Source organism: Platichthys flesus, chromosome 6 (genome assembly GCF_949316205.1).
Source record: "Platichthys flesus chromosome 6, fPlaFle2.1, whole genome shotgun sequence".
In the NCBI taxonomy this organism is placed as follows: Eukaryota; Metazoa; Chordata; class Actinopteri; order Pleuronectiformes; family Pleuronectidae; genus Platichthys; species Platichthys flesus.
The window spans coordinates 19,550,387-19,568,597 of record NC_084950.1 but is presented as its reverse complement, the minus strand read 5'-3'; the positions used below and the strand labels follow the sequence as shown (position 1 = coordinate 19,568,597).

Genomic DNA, 18,211 nt, shown 5'->3' with positions numbered 1-18,211 from the left:
CAATTTGTAATTTAGGAAATTGCGGCATTGTCTTCCCTTGGGGTTTGACCGAATGGCGAGAGCTGTAGTTGTGATTGTTTACGCTGCACATTGGCCTCCCGAGTCACCAATCAATCTCCGGGTGTCTTCAAGAAACAGATACAAAAAATAGGCAAGAGCTCTTATTCTCAACCTTTTGTTGGTTCAACAGTTCCTTTTTCCTATATGGAATCGCTGGCAGAATCGCTGCTCACAGCACAATAGCTGTGTGTGTGTGTGTGTTTGTGTGTGTGTGTGCGGGTTTGAGATCCTAACTGTGTGTTTTACCTCAAAGACCCATGTGTTTGCCCCAGCTCCTGCTCCCCTTAGAGCCGTAAGAATATCAGGCATCACCAGAAGTAACTCTGCGGTCGGCTTGATTGACGCAAGAGGCCTCACCACCAGCCATTCAAGGCACATTCTTACAGGGATCTCATATCGCCAGGGGTTGGCCCGGGCGCTCCTCCTGCCTTCCAAGGAAAATAAGCGGCGTGACATCAGGGCTTTGTTTTAACGGCGAGGCCCCTTCTGTTTGTGTTTAATATCGCTCTGAGAGAAGTGGAAAGAGGGCCAGCCAATTTCTCCGGCCCCGACCGCTGAGCCTGGTGCTTCGGCGGTGAAGTGACGGTGGTCTTGTGTGTCTGCAGCGCAGCACTCCCCATCCCTCGCTGTCTTTTTTCCCCATTGCACTCTCTTTGCTGTTGGATCTCCAGTCCCAGGAGGCCTTGCAGTTTTGACTACAGGGAAATCAGATCTCACAACACTGGGGGCCTTTTAGGCGGAGGGGCCAGAGAGCAAAAACAGAGACAGAAAGAACCAGAGATTGAAACAGAGATGGGGAAGAAGATGTGAAGAATGATTTTGGAACAGAACTGAGGCACGGGAGAAAGAGGAAGAGAGTTAGGGGGAGATCAAAAGAGGAGAGGACAAAAGAAAGACAGAAATGTAGAAGGAGGGAGAGAGTATAGATGAGGTGAGAGGAATGAAAAATCCTCGGAAAGTAGGAAAGCAGAAAAGAGGAGGGAGTCTGAAGCGAAGGCCAGCCACGTCTGGGTGGTTTTCCTGAGGACAGGCTCTTTGATTCTCCAGTACTCACACTCCAATGCATTTAGACAGGGGTTGACAGTGGTTTCAGGCAGCGGTTTGTCTGGCCAGCTAGCTTTGATTTAGAAGACCCTGGACTGTGGGCCGAGTATTTGACTCTTTGATTTTTGTTAAGTACCTTGGATGGAAAATCGGTAGGCCTACAGTTTTTTTGCTACATTTAATGTTCTTGTCTCATTCCTGAAGACTGGCTTATACTTTCCATGTCATTGAATTTAGGTCTGTTATTATTTTTATGTGATTCAACTGACCCTGGTACCCAAGACATAATTGTAATCGGACTCTTGTTTTTTGTTTTGAATAAAGAAGAAACTCCATTGTCTAAGTTGTTAATAGGACAAAGCATTTGCGTCAAGATTATTCTTTTAAGTATTTTTTTCAGGCTAAATTTGATTTGATTTGATTCGGATTTGACAATTTAAAATTACTTCTTGGCTTAAAAGCCAAACTTTAAAAAAATTGCCAGGATAACAATAAAGATCAGTATAGCTTTTTTCCTTTGTGGCTCATATTTTTATTTGAAAAATCAAGCAAACTAGTTGTTATTTGTAAGCTATACTCAGCCAGGTATTGTTTGTAATTCTTATTTCAATCACTCATTGTTCACACATATTTGTGCAGACCTGAGTCATAGTTTTTGTCAATAGTGAGCATTGAACTTAAACAAGATACAAGTATGTGTTCAGGAGCTTCTTTAGCTATTATCTGGATTTATTTCTTAGATGTAAATGGATGTACGAGCTGCTCCCAGCATCTGTTGAAAGAATAACAGTCAGAGATGGATTGTAGATCATTTAAAATGAAAATGTTTTGCTGGAAAGCCACTCTGATAAATACTCGCCCTCCTCAAACAAATCTTCCATTTGTGTGGGACAATCCTGTCAAATTCAGATCGAGGTGTGTGTGTGTGTGTGCGCACGCACATCTGTTTCCATAGGAGTTGTTTGGCTCAGACACACACCCATAAAAGAAGAGAGGAGAGAGAATGAAAGAGGAAAGCCACTGACTAGCTGCTGGCGAGCAATCTTAATAGCCTGTCGGTTTTGCTGGTTTCTTCCCTTTTTGCAGCAGCTGTATGCAGCCCAGCTGGCAAGCATGCAGATGTCTCCAGGAGCCAAGATGACTCCCCACCCACAAGCTCCCAACTCCTCCGGTCCCCTCTCCCCCTCTGCACTGAAGAGTGAGAGGCGAGCATCCAGTCCCATCACTCAGATTAAGGTGAGCCCATTATTGTATATGATTTTGAGGAATCGTTCATGTGTAGTCACAGAATTGTTTAAAGTTATGCTTTTCAGGGTTTCCCATTTCCTTTAGTGTGGCCCAGGTATTTCTGTACATGTGATAAGTTACATGGTTAGGTGGGAACCATAGTGTGTCCTTCTCTCCCAAAGAAACCTTGTTTACATTCCTGACTTTTATACAGCAGGTGTCAATAGCACCAAGTTACACCGTAACCATGGTGACAGCGGTGTTTACAGCATACAGTGCATATTGACAGCATGTAAACTAGTTCCAGTTGATCCCCTGTAAACAGCCAACTTATGTGAATGACATATTTATGGAGGATATGCAAAAGCAAGGTGGACACAGTTTTGCATTTCATGCGATGGATTTATGTTCTGATGAGATTTAAGATAACAGCACAAGGAGAAACTCTGACCACAATGAAGAAAACGAATAATGACAGTGAAAATATGTAAAAGCGAGAGGTTGTAAATGCTGTCTTTGAACCATCAATCTGTTCACGGCCCTGCACTCCTCACCGTTGATTAGAGAACTGCTTATTTTAAAGTCACACACTGGTACACACACACACACACATGCAAATACACAAACTGACACTGGCGCTGGCTGCTGTTTGGCAGGAGCCCAGATCCCCTCACTGGGAGCACACGCCTCGCCTTCGCTCGACGATGAGGCAGTAATGGAAGCCATATGTGTGCATGGGGCACAGCTGCAACCGGCGTCACAATAGACCGGCGTCAGAGCTCACCATACTCAAACAGTAGTGCTGTGCCCTCCAATCTACCCCCACCCCCCAACCCCGCCTCCGCTAACCCCCCTCAAACATATGGTTAGCCCCCCCCCAGTCCCAATTCTGCATGCCACCCGCAGCCTAAACCCTCTTCCCTCCTTCCACCAAGCACGTCCTGAACTCCTCAACGACTCCCTCAAAACCAGCTCCAGGTTCAGTGAGCGTTTTGCCGTCAGCGGAGGAGCCCCAGACAGGCTGTGTTGATGTGCAGGAGTAAACTTCTTTTCAAGGTTTCCTTACATGAATCAGTGTGGTCACGAACCTTTGATTAGAAATAGAGGTCTCACAGAAACAAAGGTGCCATTGTTAAGAGTAGAAGGTAGGATACAGAGTTTTTTTTCTCCTGTCAAGTTCACAGAGGTAAAGCTGTGTAACTCATTTGTCGATGGGCAGAAACCCGATAGGGACGACTGATCACTAATGTTCTGACAGCTCTTCATATTTTTGGACAATAACTTAATCCAGGTCTTGTGGTCGACTTGAGTCCAGTCAGGTAAAATTGTACTTGTAACACATTTTCACAGCAGACACATAGTGTTAACCCGCTCAAAAAGGGCGATTGACTCCTTTCCCATTGCCATTAAAGGAGTTTTTTCCCTGGTGAGTCATGTTAAAATTTTCATCAATATACCGATCAGAGCCGGAACTGATAAAAAACAGTGTCTACTGCAGAATCATTAAACCAGAGACTGAATAAAAATTGTATTAGTTCCCATTGTAGACAAAAGCCGGATATTTGTGGGCTTTCGCTTCCATTGGTTTTTTGACCAGTGGATAAGGAGCTTCCACTTAGATATTAAATACTGTTGCATCTGTTTAACTAATAGGAGGAAGGATCCACGCAGCCATTGAACCTCTCAGCCAGACCTAAGACAGCTGAGGGTCTACGCTCCTCAACGTCCCCGACGCAAGGTCTGTTCTCTGGACACAAGAACAGCCCCACAGGCATGGGCAAGGGCCGCATCCCCAGTCCTACCCCCATCATGGGCAGGAACTCTCTCGGTAGGTAACATACACGTATGTGCACTTTAACACCAGTGTGTCCTTTTACCAATAGGGTGGAGAGCATGGGCCCCCAAGCCCCCCGCTCCGCTGCCTAGAAGAAGTACAACAGCACGGGCTTCGCTGACTTGTTCAATAAGAATCCCAGGGAGTTGATGATGCTTTGCCAGCCAACACATACATCTTATGGGAAACACTGGATATAAACACAATGTCTCACAAACAAACAAACACTCCTACTCTTTCCTATATCAGCGTATTGTTTTGCATCTGTACTGTACATTCGGAGTAAGTCCGTCCTCGCTCCAGTGTAAAACGTGATCTTCCCCCTCCACCGGAAAAACAAACCATCAGCCACCCAAACACCTCCCTCCTCCCCGCCACACACAGACAAACCAAGCCGCTCTGCATGCGGCTGATAGGCTGCAGACAACTCAGCTTCATGGGCAGACCTGTGTGTGAGTGTTTGTGTGTGTGTGTGTGTGTGTGTGATTGTGTTTTACAGGAGTCAAAAGCCCTGTATTTAGCCCCAATGAAAACCCCAGCAGCGGAAGCAGTGAAACCCAGCACACGTTATTTGGTTTTTAAGAGCTTCCTCACATCATTGTCTGCCTGCGCTAGACCTTTTATGCCCCTACCTCTGCTATCTGTTATTAAGGCCAATCTCAAGCCTCTCATTATATCCCTCCAGAAAACAATTTCACCAGCTCCTCTGGAGTGGCTTTGAGGACGCGTCGCTTGTGTTATTTTTTGCCCATTTTAACGGCCACCCAAGCATGCAGTGCTTCTTACTTGTGTGCTAATTAGACGAGGAGGGCAACGGAAACTTTGCATCCTTTTATTTCTTCTTTTTTTTTTTTCTTCTTCAAATGTGCACCAGCTTAAAAAACAAGTGTGAAACAATTAGACAAAGGGAGGAGATTCTGTCCTGTTTGAACTCAAGTGGATTGGAAAACTACTTAGCAATATTCTTGCCTGATAAGGTATTTTCATCATTTCCTTTTAGATGTTAAAATTTAAATTATAACAGGAAATGGGCATTACCATGATGAGTTGTTTGGTTTTCAGAACTTTGTCTTTAAAGCTTGGATAACATATAGTAAGGGTCACAAAGTCACAGACCAGCACAAAACTGGGCATTTATTGAAGCTGATAATTCAAATAAAAAGATGCTGGAGAATGAAAACATAATTCAAATACCAAACTATTTTCGCCTTGTGCCTTAGAGTGGAAAATCTGAGTGGCAATATTCTGATACCGGTTTTCAAAACTGCATATATTTTCATAAATAAGTTTTTAAGCTCTGTGGAAAGGGGGCTATACATTGTGAAGAATTTCCTTCCAAGACATGAATAAGTTTGGTTATGTCATATACGAGATCTCCCAATTGGTTCAGGGCTCCTCAGAAAAACCAAGTTATGATCCACCAGAATTCAGCTTCATCAGAATATGATGACAGTTGAAAAGTTGTCGCTTTTGCTGCCAGGCTCAGTCAAACCTGACGAACCCACTTATTCCGACTTTACTGTCATGCCAGACAAACTGACTCTCAGTTTCCTCTCTCTCCTGTCCCGTCCTGCCCCACCACAGACATCCTGTCCAGCCTCAACCCCACCGCGCTGTTTGGGGACCAGGACGCAGTGATGAAGGCCATCCAAGAGGCGAGGAACATGAGGGAGCAGATCCAGCGCGAGCAGCTCCACCAGCAGCAGCAGCATGCAGGACATCAGAGTCTGGAGGCCAAACTGTCCGCCCTCAGCGGCATGACCCTCAACAACGGCAACAAGGTTAGTGACACGGAGAGTCAGGTCACATGTGACAACACAAGAGGACCAACTGATGAGATCAATAAGAATCGCACGGTTTCAATGCAGTTTTCACAGGTGTCTATTTCCTCATCCTTTTTAAGTATCTCAAGAATTCACAAACTTCAATCTGTAAATTTGTGAATAAAGGCCAACCAATCAGAATCTATTCTGTTACATCTATTACATAAGAAGGGTTGGGGAGACTTTGACAACAATAATACAGCCCATCATTTGGAAAAGAGATTTTATACCTCGACTTAATTGGGGACGTGCTTCCCAAAATCGATTTCACATTTTATATGGTGAATGTCTTCCTCTAACTGTTGGAAAAGCTACAGGTTTTATATTTTTTTCCCATTTTTGTGAAATTTGGAATAGAAGTAAAATAGAATAGAATAAAATAGAACTACACAGGATGTATACATAAATAGTGACACAAGAAGTAGCAGTGCACAGAAATCAAGGCAGTTGGTACTCCCACTAGTGATGTGCTGAGCTATATGGTAATCCATAGATACAATTTCAAAATAATGTTTTACATATTAGCATCTCTTATAACGATTAAGAACTGTAATCTTACCTTCCGATATAAGGCTTCGATCAGGGCTTTTATTTATTTTAAAACAAAACACAGCTCCGACGCAGAAAATTCAACAGTTATCAACAAAAAGTTATATTCAACTTGGGCCAAATTTAATCCTTAGGTTAAGCATTCAAACAGAAACTGCAAGCGTGCTGACCGACTATACTGTTTGGAAATACACTCTTACACTCTACTTATTATGGCACTGATTACGGCCTTTACTAGTAAACAAGTATTTTAACAATGTGGCATCACAATTTCTCCTTCAGTAAAACATGTGAACACTTCATCAGAAAAACACTTCATCAGAGCATGCAGACTAATGTGTTGAGGAGAGAAGTGTGGGGGTTTGCATTTCTATTCATACATAGCATAAAGATCCATGTAATAATCACACACACACGAACACGCACATGCACACTCACACACACACCTCAGTAGATCTCCTTGCTCCTGCATGTGTCACACTTTGTCCAGTATTTCATTTGCTGGCTCCTCAAGGTTACTTCTCCGCTCCTACACAAATCTTAAGAATATTCATGGCTGAGATTTGGTGTCGTTTGGCTCGAGCTGCAGTTTTCAAAAACTTCTCTTTTCTCCTCTCATCTCTGTGGCCACCCAGAAGCTAACTGCTTTGAAGAGGGAGCAGCTGGGCCAATGACAAGTGATGGTTTTGGCGTGTGGACATGTTTGTGTGTCTGCCTCCACTGAGACCGAGTGGGTGTTTCTTCGGAGGGGAGATGGTGTTAGCTTCAGAGTGTGTGTGTGTCTGTGTTTGCGTGTGTGTGCACGTGTATTATACAGTCCGGCTCTCTTCTCTTGTCCTGGAAGGGGGGATCCCGGCCTCAGGGTTTCAGCCCAATTAATGGGCCTTTCTTAGGGAAAGGACCTCTCCCCTCCACATTCACCTCTTCATCCCCAGCCCATCTCCCCCTTGGGCTGAAGGAGACAGGGCCTTTGTACCAGGATCTTATATCCGGAGGGAAATCCATATCCCAAAACATCTTCAATCAGTCTGATCGGCCAATCACACATTCGAAGGATCAGAATTTCAGTAAAGGGGCAACATGATTAGACAGCTTTCCTGCCCCATTGATCCCACGTTACTTGCGAGGCCAAGGAGACGGAGGAGGAGAGGAACTCATGAATATTTTAGGGGTGGAGTCTTTGAACCCACCAACCCCAAGTAGGTCATGACTGGTGCACTCCAAGGATAGGCTGTTTGTGAATTTTTTGGGACTTGTTTGCATCTTCAAGAGGAAAACATCCAAAAATATGGGAAAATAGATATCTCTGCTGCACTTACCCTCAATCCCAAGTCGATGTTTTTACAAGTCATGCTGAGAAGCTCATAAATATAAATTATACAACTGCCTCTACTAATAATTTGTTTATTAAAATTTAATGTGACTTGTCTGCTGCAGGTCTGACAAAAAAATCAGAGCAATGTTTCCAAACAAGTTTGTGCTTAAAAGAGCTTTTTCCAAAAAGTTGATTCTGAAAAGATCACAGATTAAGGTGAGTGTTTTCCAGGGAGAGCCCGACACTCTTCTCAAGCTCTATACTTTCCAACTATAGGAACAAAACCAAGGCAATGCAGTAATTTGGTTTATAGCTCCATGTCTCCTAATAAAAAGCTCATTTGGAAACTCTCAAAGTAATTATTTCCGGTTCGAAGATGACAGCAGGCCTCGGTGTTTGTTGTCAGTTTGTTATTCGTTCCCTAACAACAGCAGCTCAAAGACTCTTTTAGCTTTAAATACATAAATTTGTCTTTGGGATGGAGACGCTTTTTTTTTGCACGTGTGTCTCTTTTTTTCTCAAGCTCTCAAAGGCTTTGCTCTGTCTTAAACAATTCATGGATGGAACTTGCTGGATACAGAGAGTGTGACTCACCCGTTCCACCTCGGGAGGCAGAAAGACCAGCGCCTTCTCTTTACCTTGGATTTCTGTGTTGTTTGCTGCTCATTGCATATATTTGTTACTCACATCTTCCCCTTTGAAACTTTAAAGCTGTGCCCACGTCTTCTAGTTGTACTAACACAGCGCATTCAGCTTCTTTGGAATGAGACAACTGCTGTAAACAGTATCTTTGAGAGCATCGGGCTATTTATTGCCGGTGCTGATCTGACTCAAAGAGGGTCGTCGATGTGTCGTGTGTCTGTGTATGTGTTTATTTCGCTTTCTGTTTGTGTATTTTTGGCCCACAGCATTCAGTTCAGGCATAGACGACATAGACATTTCTCTGAGAGCTGAAACAGAACCCGGACTCCCTTGTGTGTGTGTTTGTGTGTGTGTGTGCGGGTGTTGGTGTGTGTTTGTGTGTGTGTACTGGCTCTGTACCGGCCTTGGCCATGTTAATGTCATTATAGCCGGTATACACACAAGAGGCCTGGCCAGTTAGTGGCATTGTTGAGTATCACCTTACGCTTACGTTGCTTCCAGCTGGCCTGCGGCTGCGAAAGCTCACTGAAATAGCCACTGTGTATAACTGTGTGGGTGTGTGCATGTATGTTTCTGTCTGTTTGCCTTCATGTGTGTGTGCAAAAGAACGAGGACTTTTTTTCTAAACACCCACAAAACACTCCCGAAGACCACTTGAAGGAAAACATTAAGTTTTGGAGAGGTTGGCACAAAATTCACTTTTCATGTCTGGAATAAAAGCAACAAAATGTGCCATGTGTCCCTGGTAAATTCTATATAATGGAATAGAGTCCAGCTCCGATTATAGTGTGACAGTCAAGGGCTATGCATAACAACGGAAATACACTACTTTGAATAAGGAGGGACTACTATTCCTGTTTCCGTGAGCTGAACATTGGGGGTTATGGGAGACGGAGTTTAGGTAAATCTACAGGCCACATAACAAGGATACTTTTGTTCAGCTTTTTCCCGGATGGTCCTGAACACAATCACTTGTACAGTATTATGGGGACACACACACCATTCTCATACATTTATTCGACCAAAGAATCGATGTTATCAGCTGCACAGAGATGAGGCTGAGGGTTTGGACAGGTTGAAATGTGAAGATGGAAAAAATATACCCTAAAATAAAATTGTATAATTAAACTTGACATGTTCCATCCTTCTTTAGGTATCTATTTTTTTTTCTTCTGTTTTTACAATAAATTCACTTATTTATTCATCAATTAACTTTTAAGTAACTTTCAATAGGTTTACACTCCGGATGACTTTGTTCTTAACCTTTGTATTCTTAAGATTGAAACTTTACCACATCTCTCAAATTGTAATAATCTTTATTTTATTTTGTCCCGTGTCTTTGGTCTGTATCCTGTTAAATTAAGTCGGTCAGCATGCTTGCAGTTTCTGTTGGAATAGCGGAAGACGTCTGGAAGGAGGAGGGGAGGGAGGAAATGGTTGTATAGACGTTTATATTGGCTCCGCTGGCAAGTTTGGTCTTTGGAGGAAGCGAGCTTGTGAACCCGACAGCTCAGACGGTTCCAAGTCTTGATTAAAGGTCGACGTAATGTTGCTGTATTTGAGGGCTGAACGATATATGTACACTACAAAGCTGCGTCTGGCACCTGCAAATAGACTGTTGAGCGTCTACCTCTTTTGGGATTGGAGCCTCAAAGGGTGGAGGGTTGGCGTTGGGGTGTTAAGGGCTACGAATAAGAGGAATGGTGAAAAGTAGATGGAGGGGATACAAAAAAAAAACAGTCCGGGGCTGACTGACAGCTCTATCGACACACAGTGAAGTCTGGAGAAGGAAATGGAGAACGAAAGATGAAGAAAATGAGAGGAGAGAGGGAAAGCTGGGAGCAGGGAGGGGGGTACAGACAAGGTTGCCAAACTTGATTGGTCCGGGAGGAGACAGTAAACGGTTGCGGGTCAGTTGGAGGCAGGCCGTGCTGGCGGTAGGCGAGTTGTAACTGTGGTAATGAGCTCAATACGTCCTGGATTAAAAGAAATACAGTGAAGTTTAGCGCGTCGCCCCAGCAACGGGAGAGAAGCAAATGCCAAAGCGAGGAGAGACCGGGCGGAACAAAAAGAGTTGAGTGTCTCTTCAATTTAGAAATATACATTCAGCAGCAATATTAATCTCCGGACCCAGTGAAAGGAATAGTGTGTTTGAAAATACGTGAGCAGCGCAGATGTGATTTGTTTCTGCAGTACTTGTTTGTACTGATTAACGGGAAACTTCTCTTTACTTCTGTTTTTTAATTTAACTTGATGTTTTTAAATTAGTCTTCTCCTTGGTTTCATTCATCTCTGCTCATGCTCGTGTCCCTCATTGTGCTTAATTAATTATGTCCTTGGTTAGTCAGCTTCCAAGTTAAGCGCTCGCTAATTCAGACCTGGCTTAAATAATGACAGAATATCAAACGTGCCGTGGGTGAGTTTGACCGTGCCAAAGCCAAAGTGGTGCCAGGCAAAAGTTTCCCCTGTACGCAGTGTTAAAGAAGTGGAGCCTTATTCAATAGAGCAGACAATACAAATGGAGTTTAAAAACTGCTCTGTAATGTTGGTCCAGAAGGCAGCTGTCCAGTATCAGACCGGCAGGCAACACGAGCCAGACCTTTTTCCAATTTTGCCTTAACAAAGCAAAGACAGTTCCTTATTGCATACGCCACAAGGACTTTCAAGTAGACCAAAGTCGACCAACCGCAGAGAATACTTGCAAATTCTGACCCAGGTCTGCTGTTAATCTGCATTTTGGATCGGTCCACCTCCGATGAAGCTGTCCTGGTTCATTTTTCCAAAGTCCTGACTTTATACTCTGCATTAGTTTTCCGTCGGCCTCCTCCCAGTTACCAGCAACAGTCTCAAAACTTATTATAGGTTTGAAAAGGATGTCTTGTGGTGCGACAGAGATTCTATGCACAATTTGGTCATTTTTATTAACATCATTTTTTAAGCTACATTAATTTATAATCTGATTTAATGGAGAGAACCAAAGCTAGACTCACTTCCAGAAGTCAGACAGCATCATCTTGAGGAGTCATCTCTTTCCCCAAGCTATTGTTTAGCACTCCAAGCGTTTAAAGGACTTCTCATTCGACTCTGAACCCTATTCTTGTCTCTGGACTATAGTTTTCCATTCCACTCCTTTTTCTTTTTTTCTTTTGCTCCGCTCTCTCCATCTCATTCTGTCATTCCCTCTTTCTCCCGTTTCTTTAGTCCTTTGTTAGGCGGTTGCTTCCTGCGGTGAGCATGGCACTGCCCAGGCACATGTTCTGTGGTGGGCCTGATTACAGCCCTGCCGTAGTGCTGACATTGGCCCGCGCCGACTCCTCATCTATAAACACAGACACACACGCGCGCACACACACACTCACATACACACCAGCGCTTAAGTTCCACCAACTCTGCCAGCGGCTACCGTGGCATGACTTCATCCGGCAACCATTCCTTGCGTCAAACAAAATGCCTCTGTCACCAGAAAAAAGGAGGAGAGCTGAGGGGGCGGTTGGGGGCAGAGGAGAAGATGAGGGGAGAGCAGAGGAGGAGTGTGGATGTGCGGTGGCTGTGCGGAGGGTTCGATGTTTTCCACCACAGTTTGGGAGTGTGGTGGGGTAATTTTAGCTGGAAGGCCCTGAGGCAGGCTGCTGGTAGAAGTTATTTGTCTCAGAAGCGAAGTGGCAGGCAAGAGGACAGAGAGCCAGAGAGGTTCGGGAGGACGCCGATGATTAGCACCACTTTGAAGCAGCTATGACTTGTCTATTAGCTAATGGCATAACCAACATCATTACTCATTTAGCTCAGATACAGTAACAAAAAAATGTCCTCCATGCCAATTCAAACCAGCAATTAGTTATATTGTCATCGCGATTGAAGTCGTCCGGGGTCCCCCAGACGAACAGATGCCAGACATGTTGATCCAGACACTAAATATTAAGCAACTGATTGAAAATGAAAACTTCATAAAGATGTATATCTGGGGGACATTTACTAAGCACTCGATTCAGATTCTCAGTTTGCATGTGCTAACCCCTGAAACCTCTTCTTGAAAAGCAGGAGCGGCTGCACTATGAGACGCTGAGCCAGCACCTGGGGAAGCTCGGAGAGGATGCTGGGAAGATGGTCCACCGGGTCATCGACCTGACGAGACCAGAGGATCTGGATGGTGAGCACTTCTGCAGCCCATCTGGGTTTTTATTGCCCTTTCCCTTTTATCCTCATCTGTCTCTTGCGTTTTTGTTCCTTACAATCTCGGTAATTTGGAATTCCAAAAAGCAGGACAGATAATGGAAGCCTGAAGGGAAACGAGTTGCTGGACTATTGAGGAGCATAGTTAGAAGCAGTCGCATCCTGTTCAGACTAAATTAATACCAGTGACCCTTAACTCAGTGGGCCCCTTACAGAAGAGGCCCTATTTCTAGTGACTTTGTATCATGGAGCTTTGATGACGACAAAGGGCCAGAACATACAGGTATTTAGCAAGTACAAATATTTATTGTGCTCCTCAGGAAGCTAGGAGGGACAGGAAGGTGAAGGACACCCTCCACAGCTAAACAGAGTGCTCAATGTCAACATTTTACGCTCTTGACATTTTTTTTTTTACACTGTTATTATTCCTTCGAGTACACAAGAGGCTGAATTCTCCTCCTTTTCTCCACGGCTAATGTTTGTGACACAAGATCCCACCCGGTACAAATATGCAAACAAAAGCAGGTGAAGACAGGCAGCGAGTCTGTATTGGTCCAGAGAGTTTAGCGCAAATAAGAACTATGTCACTGTATTTCACTGAAAGTGGTGTGAGGACACTGGCTGTTTCCCTCCACCCATCTGTTTCTCATAAAGCACCACTGTTTACAGGGTTGAGGAGTGCTCGTCGTGGTTTAGTTTAGAGTCCGACAAGTAAATATGGGAGCATAGGCATTGAGATACCGTCTGTTTGTGCAAACATGTTGAGGGCATCCCGACAAGACCCCCATCAGACTTTTATTATACATCCTCCTACAAGGGGCCTCAGGAGGGAAGAAACAAACAGGAAGAGCTCATCCTTACCATTGCTGCATTGAACATTCAAAGTGTGAAAGTATGTGACGGTGACAAACATGTAGAAAATGACATTTCTGTGCGTCACATAGGGAATAATGTCACGGAGGCCCGAGTGTTCAGGGAGGCGCGAGGCAGGAACAGCGCCGAGCCCCACATCAAGAGGCCCATGAACGCCTTCATGGTTTGGGCCAAGGACGAGAGGAGGAAGATCCTGCAGACTTTCCCCGACATGCACAACTCTAACATCAGCAAGATCCTCGGTGAGATTTTATATCTTTACAAGAAAGAGCATCAGAAACTTTCTCTGCAGCGTTTCCCACAGAATTATTTCAACCTATGTTGGGACGGGGGGGTGCACGTGCACACACCCAAATGAGCCTCTCACATGCAACAGATTCTGAGTGATAGGTTCACAGACCAAAGAGTGAAAGACAAGTTATCAAGTGACAGAGACATGTACGTGAACAACTTCAGCTGAAATTTTGAGCTGGACACACAAACCTTTTAAGATGATAGTGCGACAGAACACACAGCAGATTGAATAGGCGCACAGCTTAACAATGTAGCAGCAGTGCAAAGCAGCAAGTTAGAGATCTGTTATGTTATAATGAGAAGTGTCAAAATTGTTTTGATGAAACTGTGGCAGGACAAATTAGAACATGGCGGTCTGCCACAGTCTAGATAATTAATGGGAAACACTGCTTTGACATGGGATAGGGGATTTGCCCCAGTCAAGGTTTGTGCTCTCAGAGTTTCTAATGGGGTAAAGTAATTGTGCTTTGACCTTAAAGTGTTTCTTTTGGTTATTAAAGAAATAAATCTGTAATTTAATTATTTGTTTTTTACTTATAAGAAGAACTAGGGGACAAAATCAACACCCCATTCGTATTATCCTCCCATTTGTGCGCCAACATTTTGCCGCTTGATGCATTTTCTAAGCTGCTCCTATGGGAGTGGAGATGAGGCTTTTTTTTTTACATCCAAGATGGCGGCCTGATGTGGAGTGGTCTGTCGAATCCACCATCAAGAGGGACCCATTTGCAAATATGAATGAATGATGCCAGACAAATTGAAACACTTTTTGGATAAAAACAAGAACAATGCTCTCATACGCTGCACACCTTACAGATGCACTCTCACAGACACTTAATGAACAAAAAACCGTTGGGCCACAGGAGTGCTTTTGCATCCTTCCATTATCCTGTTCAATGACAGGGCCGCTGATGTCCCCTCGAATCTGTGAATTTCTCTCAAGGTCGGCCTCTCGGCTCATTAGCTCACTCTGCCACCATTTTCTACAGTTCACAGGGTTTCTCACCAATATTCTGCGCACTATAAGAAGCACCAGTGTTGTTCGACCTGAAACGCTCCACACACAGAGGTCCACTGTGTCGGCCTGACTAGTGTGATGGATGCATTCAGTTAAAAAGCAGCCGTGTTGATACTAACCTCCTCGACACAGATAGCCATTCACACGGTGCCGAGCGTAACGTTTCTTCATGAAACGCTGGTAAGGCTTCCACTGTCCAGCGCAGGGCTCCAGTGAACTTGAGGGTGGCTGAATGTAAATGCTCCTCCTGAGCAGCGTTAACAAAGTGCTTTTTCTTAGGTCGGGCTGTGGTACTGACTTACAGCTTCGAACAGGCTCTGATGAAGGGAAGGTTTGTGTCATGCAAATAAATTGTTTTTACTTATTTATAGATATCCAAGGATATCAGTGACAGGATTCAAATTCAAATGCGAATTCAAATAGCCGTGATTACAGTCAAATACGAACAAGGAGCTCCCGCTGGTATGAAACACTGATAATTTTCTGGATAATCATCAAGCGTCTGTGGCAACACTGGAACAAAAAGCAGAGCTCAAAGTGCACAATTGTGTACTTGAACATCGCTGCATGTGTGTGTGCACAATGTACGTCTTTCCAATATAATAACACAGCTGGATGTCCGGGAGTGGTTCGCTTAAAAAAAACCACCTCCCTGTTTCCTGTGTCAGAAAAGTACAAGAGCAGTTTTTGATAAACCTTGATAAACAGAGGAGCGAGGCAGCGTGTATAATGAGTTGCCGGAGTGCTTCGCAGATGTCCTGCATTCCTGCAGTAATGGCCCCGTCCACTTGTTCAGAAGGTGCTCTCACCAAGGAATATAACAAGTACACAATGAATCATTCTTCTTAGGCGAAGAGGGAGCCGAGTGTAATCCACTCCTGACTCTAAACAGCCTCCTTGGTTCAAGAGTCAGTTGTGTCTGTTCACATGATAATTTTCCACCTTGATAAACCGGGAGAAACGCCAGCTTTTGTGTCTTTACCAGGGCCTCCGTTGAAGGGTTGAGGTAATGTGCAGCTGAAATGACAGTGTGTTAGCACTGCTGGATCGCTGTTTCAGTGGCCATTTCAACTATTTCACCGCAGACTCACTGTTTACAAAAGCTTGTCAAAACCTTTTTCAACACTCAAAACTCGAAGTCAATTCTGCCATATGGACAGGGCAGCTAATATACAGATATAAAAAAAAAATTGTGCACATTCAATGTGCATAAAGTGTATTACACAGATATCAAATGTTTTACAACATAGCTATTCAAAGTAAAACGACACCAAAGACTAAATTCCCATTCCAACCCCTCGCTCCAGGCTCTCGCTGGAAATCCATGACCAACCAGGAGAAGCAGCCGTACTATGAGGAGCAGGCCCGCCTGAGCAAGATCCACTTGGAGAAATACCCCAACTACAAGTACAAGCCGCGGCCCAAGAGAACCTGTATCATCGACGGCAAGAAGCTGCGCATCGGAGAGTACAAGCAGATGATGAGGTCACGACGTCAGGAGATGAGGCAGTTCTTTGTGGGGTGAGTAGCAGTGCGAGACCCCCCCCCCCCCTCTTTGTGTGGTTTTAAAATTGTCGTTTGATTTATATCCCAAAATAAGGAGCCGCTCGTTCAGCATATTTCTTCTCTCCTGGTGATCGGCTTACTGAGGATATATATAGAGCAGAATTACAGCACAGTATCCTGTTAACAACTGAATTCTCTGTATTACATCAGTATTGTTTTTAATACAAGGTGTATTTTCTCAGACGTGGCTTGTCCAGCACACGTTGTCCATCACTGCAGTATATGCATAAGCCATTTGCACAGTTCACAGACCATTGTGCATTGACAGACACGAGCCTTGGATCACAGACTGGCTTTGTGTGTTGCTCAAGAAGACCGTGACTCTCTTACTGCACCTGTGACCTCTCAGTGCGGTCGTCTCTTTAATAAACAGACCTTCCTGTCAGCCTCTTTGGCCTGAATAGGGCTATTTTGAAAAAAAAAAGGAAAAAAAAGGAAAGAATTGCAGAGATAAATATGAAGCACCAACATATAATCCACTATGTATTTACCTATTTTATTATCCATTTGTTGGAGGCTTGTGGACTGACTATCAGGGTTCATGGAGCCGTTATGAAAGGTTTTTCTCTGAGCCTCCTGTGGTTCTATCTGCAAAACCCTTTAAACGTTTTCTGAAGAGCTTTACATTTTTTCGAGTGTAGCGAGCGCGGCGAGGGGAATAACAGTGGCATTGTCTTAATGGGAACCAGCCATGGATGTGTTTAAAGCCATCACAGTGGCCTGTGTTCGAGATGGATTTACCAGAGGCCACGGCTTTGAATAGGAGCGATTTTTAATAGCTTGTCATTTATTAAATTAGGACAATGCCGGGCGCTTGCGGGCAGTGAAATTGAACACAGACAGACATAGTGGAATATGAAATGTAAGCAGATGTTTGAGAGGGAACAAGAGAGAGGCAGACGTCACAAGCTAAATGCCACATTTACTGTGTGTGGTCAAGGAAATGCAAGAGAAACTGGGCTTATGATTCTTTAGGCCTGGACTTTCAATCAAAGCTAAATCACCCAGCGTCTAGGAGCCGGTACACAGCAAGGCTCTGGCGCATTCCATACAAGTAATCCAGTGTTGTTTTAATGTGCAAATGGGTCTGTCAGGCCGTGCGGCGGTAATTGTTTCGGGAGACAGAGGAGGGAGAAGTGTGAGGTGAGAAAAGTGACAGCAATCTTCCTGCTTTATGCGTCTCATTTGAGGAGCCAGAGGGCCGGGCTGAGTGATGTACGTTCACCCCCATTCCGACTGTATCTTAACAGGTTATTAAGCTCCATGCTGCTGTGAGCTGGCAGGAAGAGCTCGGTGTCAGGACATGCCCGACCCGATGAGAAGCGTCGCTGTTAACTTAAGTGGCCTCGGAATTAATATTCTGTTCAAAGGGCTCGGCTCAAAGCATAGAAAAAGACTTGTGGATCACAGATCAGTCAAAAGCTGTCAGCCTTGTAGCACAACTGTTACTATGTCTCTGTATGCAGCCAAATAATATAAACTCCAAAAATCATTCCAATGTGTAACACACAAATGAATTGAATTTGTTAAACCTACATTTAGAAAATGCAGATGTTAAATCTATTTGAAAGAACTAAATTGATTTGTGTGTTACCTATTATTTTGTGTGAGTTAATTTCACCCCTCACATGTCACATCGATTGACGTGCAATTATATACAGAAATTCAAGTTCCCCTGAGGATGTGTATACTTCTTTTATTAATATTTCTTTTATTTTAATTAAATATAATAATTTTTGTCTAATACCTTCATTTTTTCCTTACATCCTTCCTTTTCTATCTTCCCCTGTTTCCCA

General features: G+C 44.0%; 1 protein-coding gene across 4 annotated transcripts in view; it reads left to right on the top strand.

Annotated features, from left to right (window-relative positions):
• Positions 1-18,211, top strand: part of LOC133954866 (transcription factor SOX-6-like) — a 101,021-nt gene that overhangs the window by 79,888 nt on the left and 2,922 nt on the right. For 3 of the 4 annotated variants that reach the window (XM_062389403.1, XM_062389400.1, XM_062389401.1), the window contains 6 exons: positions 2,191-2,340; positions 3,985-4,159; positions 5,750-5,946; positions 12,530-12,641; positions 13,609-13,779; positions 16,157-16,370. In XM_062389403.1, coding sequence (XP_062245387.1) covers positions 2,191-2,340; positions 3,985-4,159; positions 5,750-5,946; positions 12,530-12,641; positions 13,609-13,779; positions 16,157-16,370 — 1,019 coding nt within the window. The remainder of the gene's footprint in view (positions 1-2,190; positions 2,341-3,984; positions 4,160-5,749; positions 5,947-12,529; positions 12,642-13,608; positions 13,780-16,156; positions 16,371-18,211) is intronic. The other variant, XM_062389402.1, reaches the window with a different exon arrangement.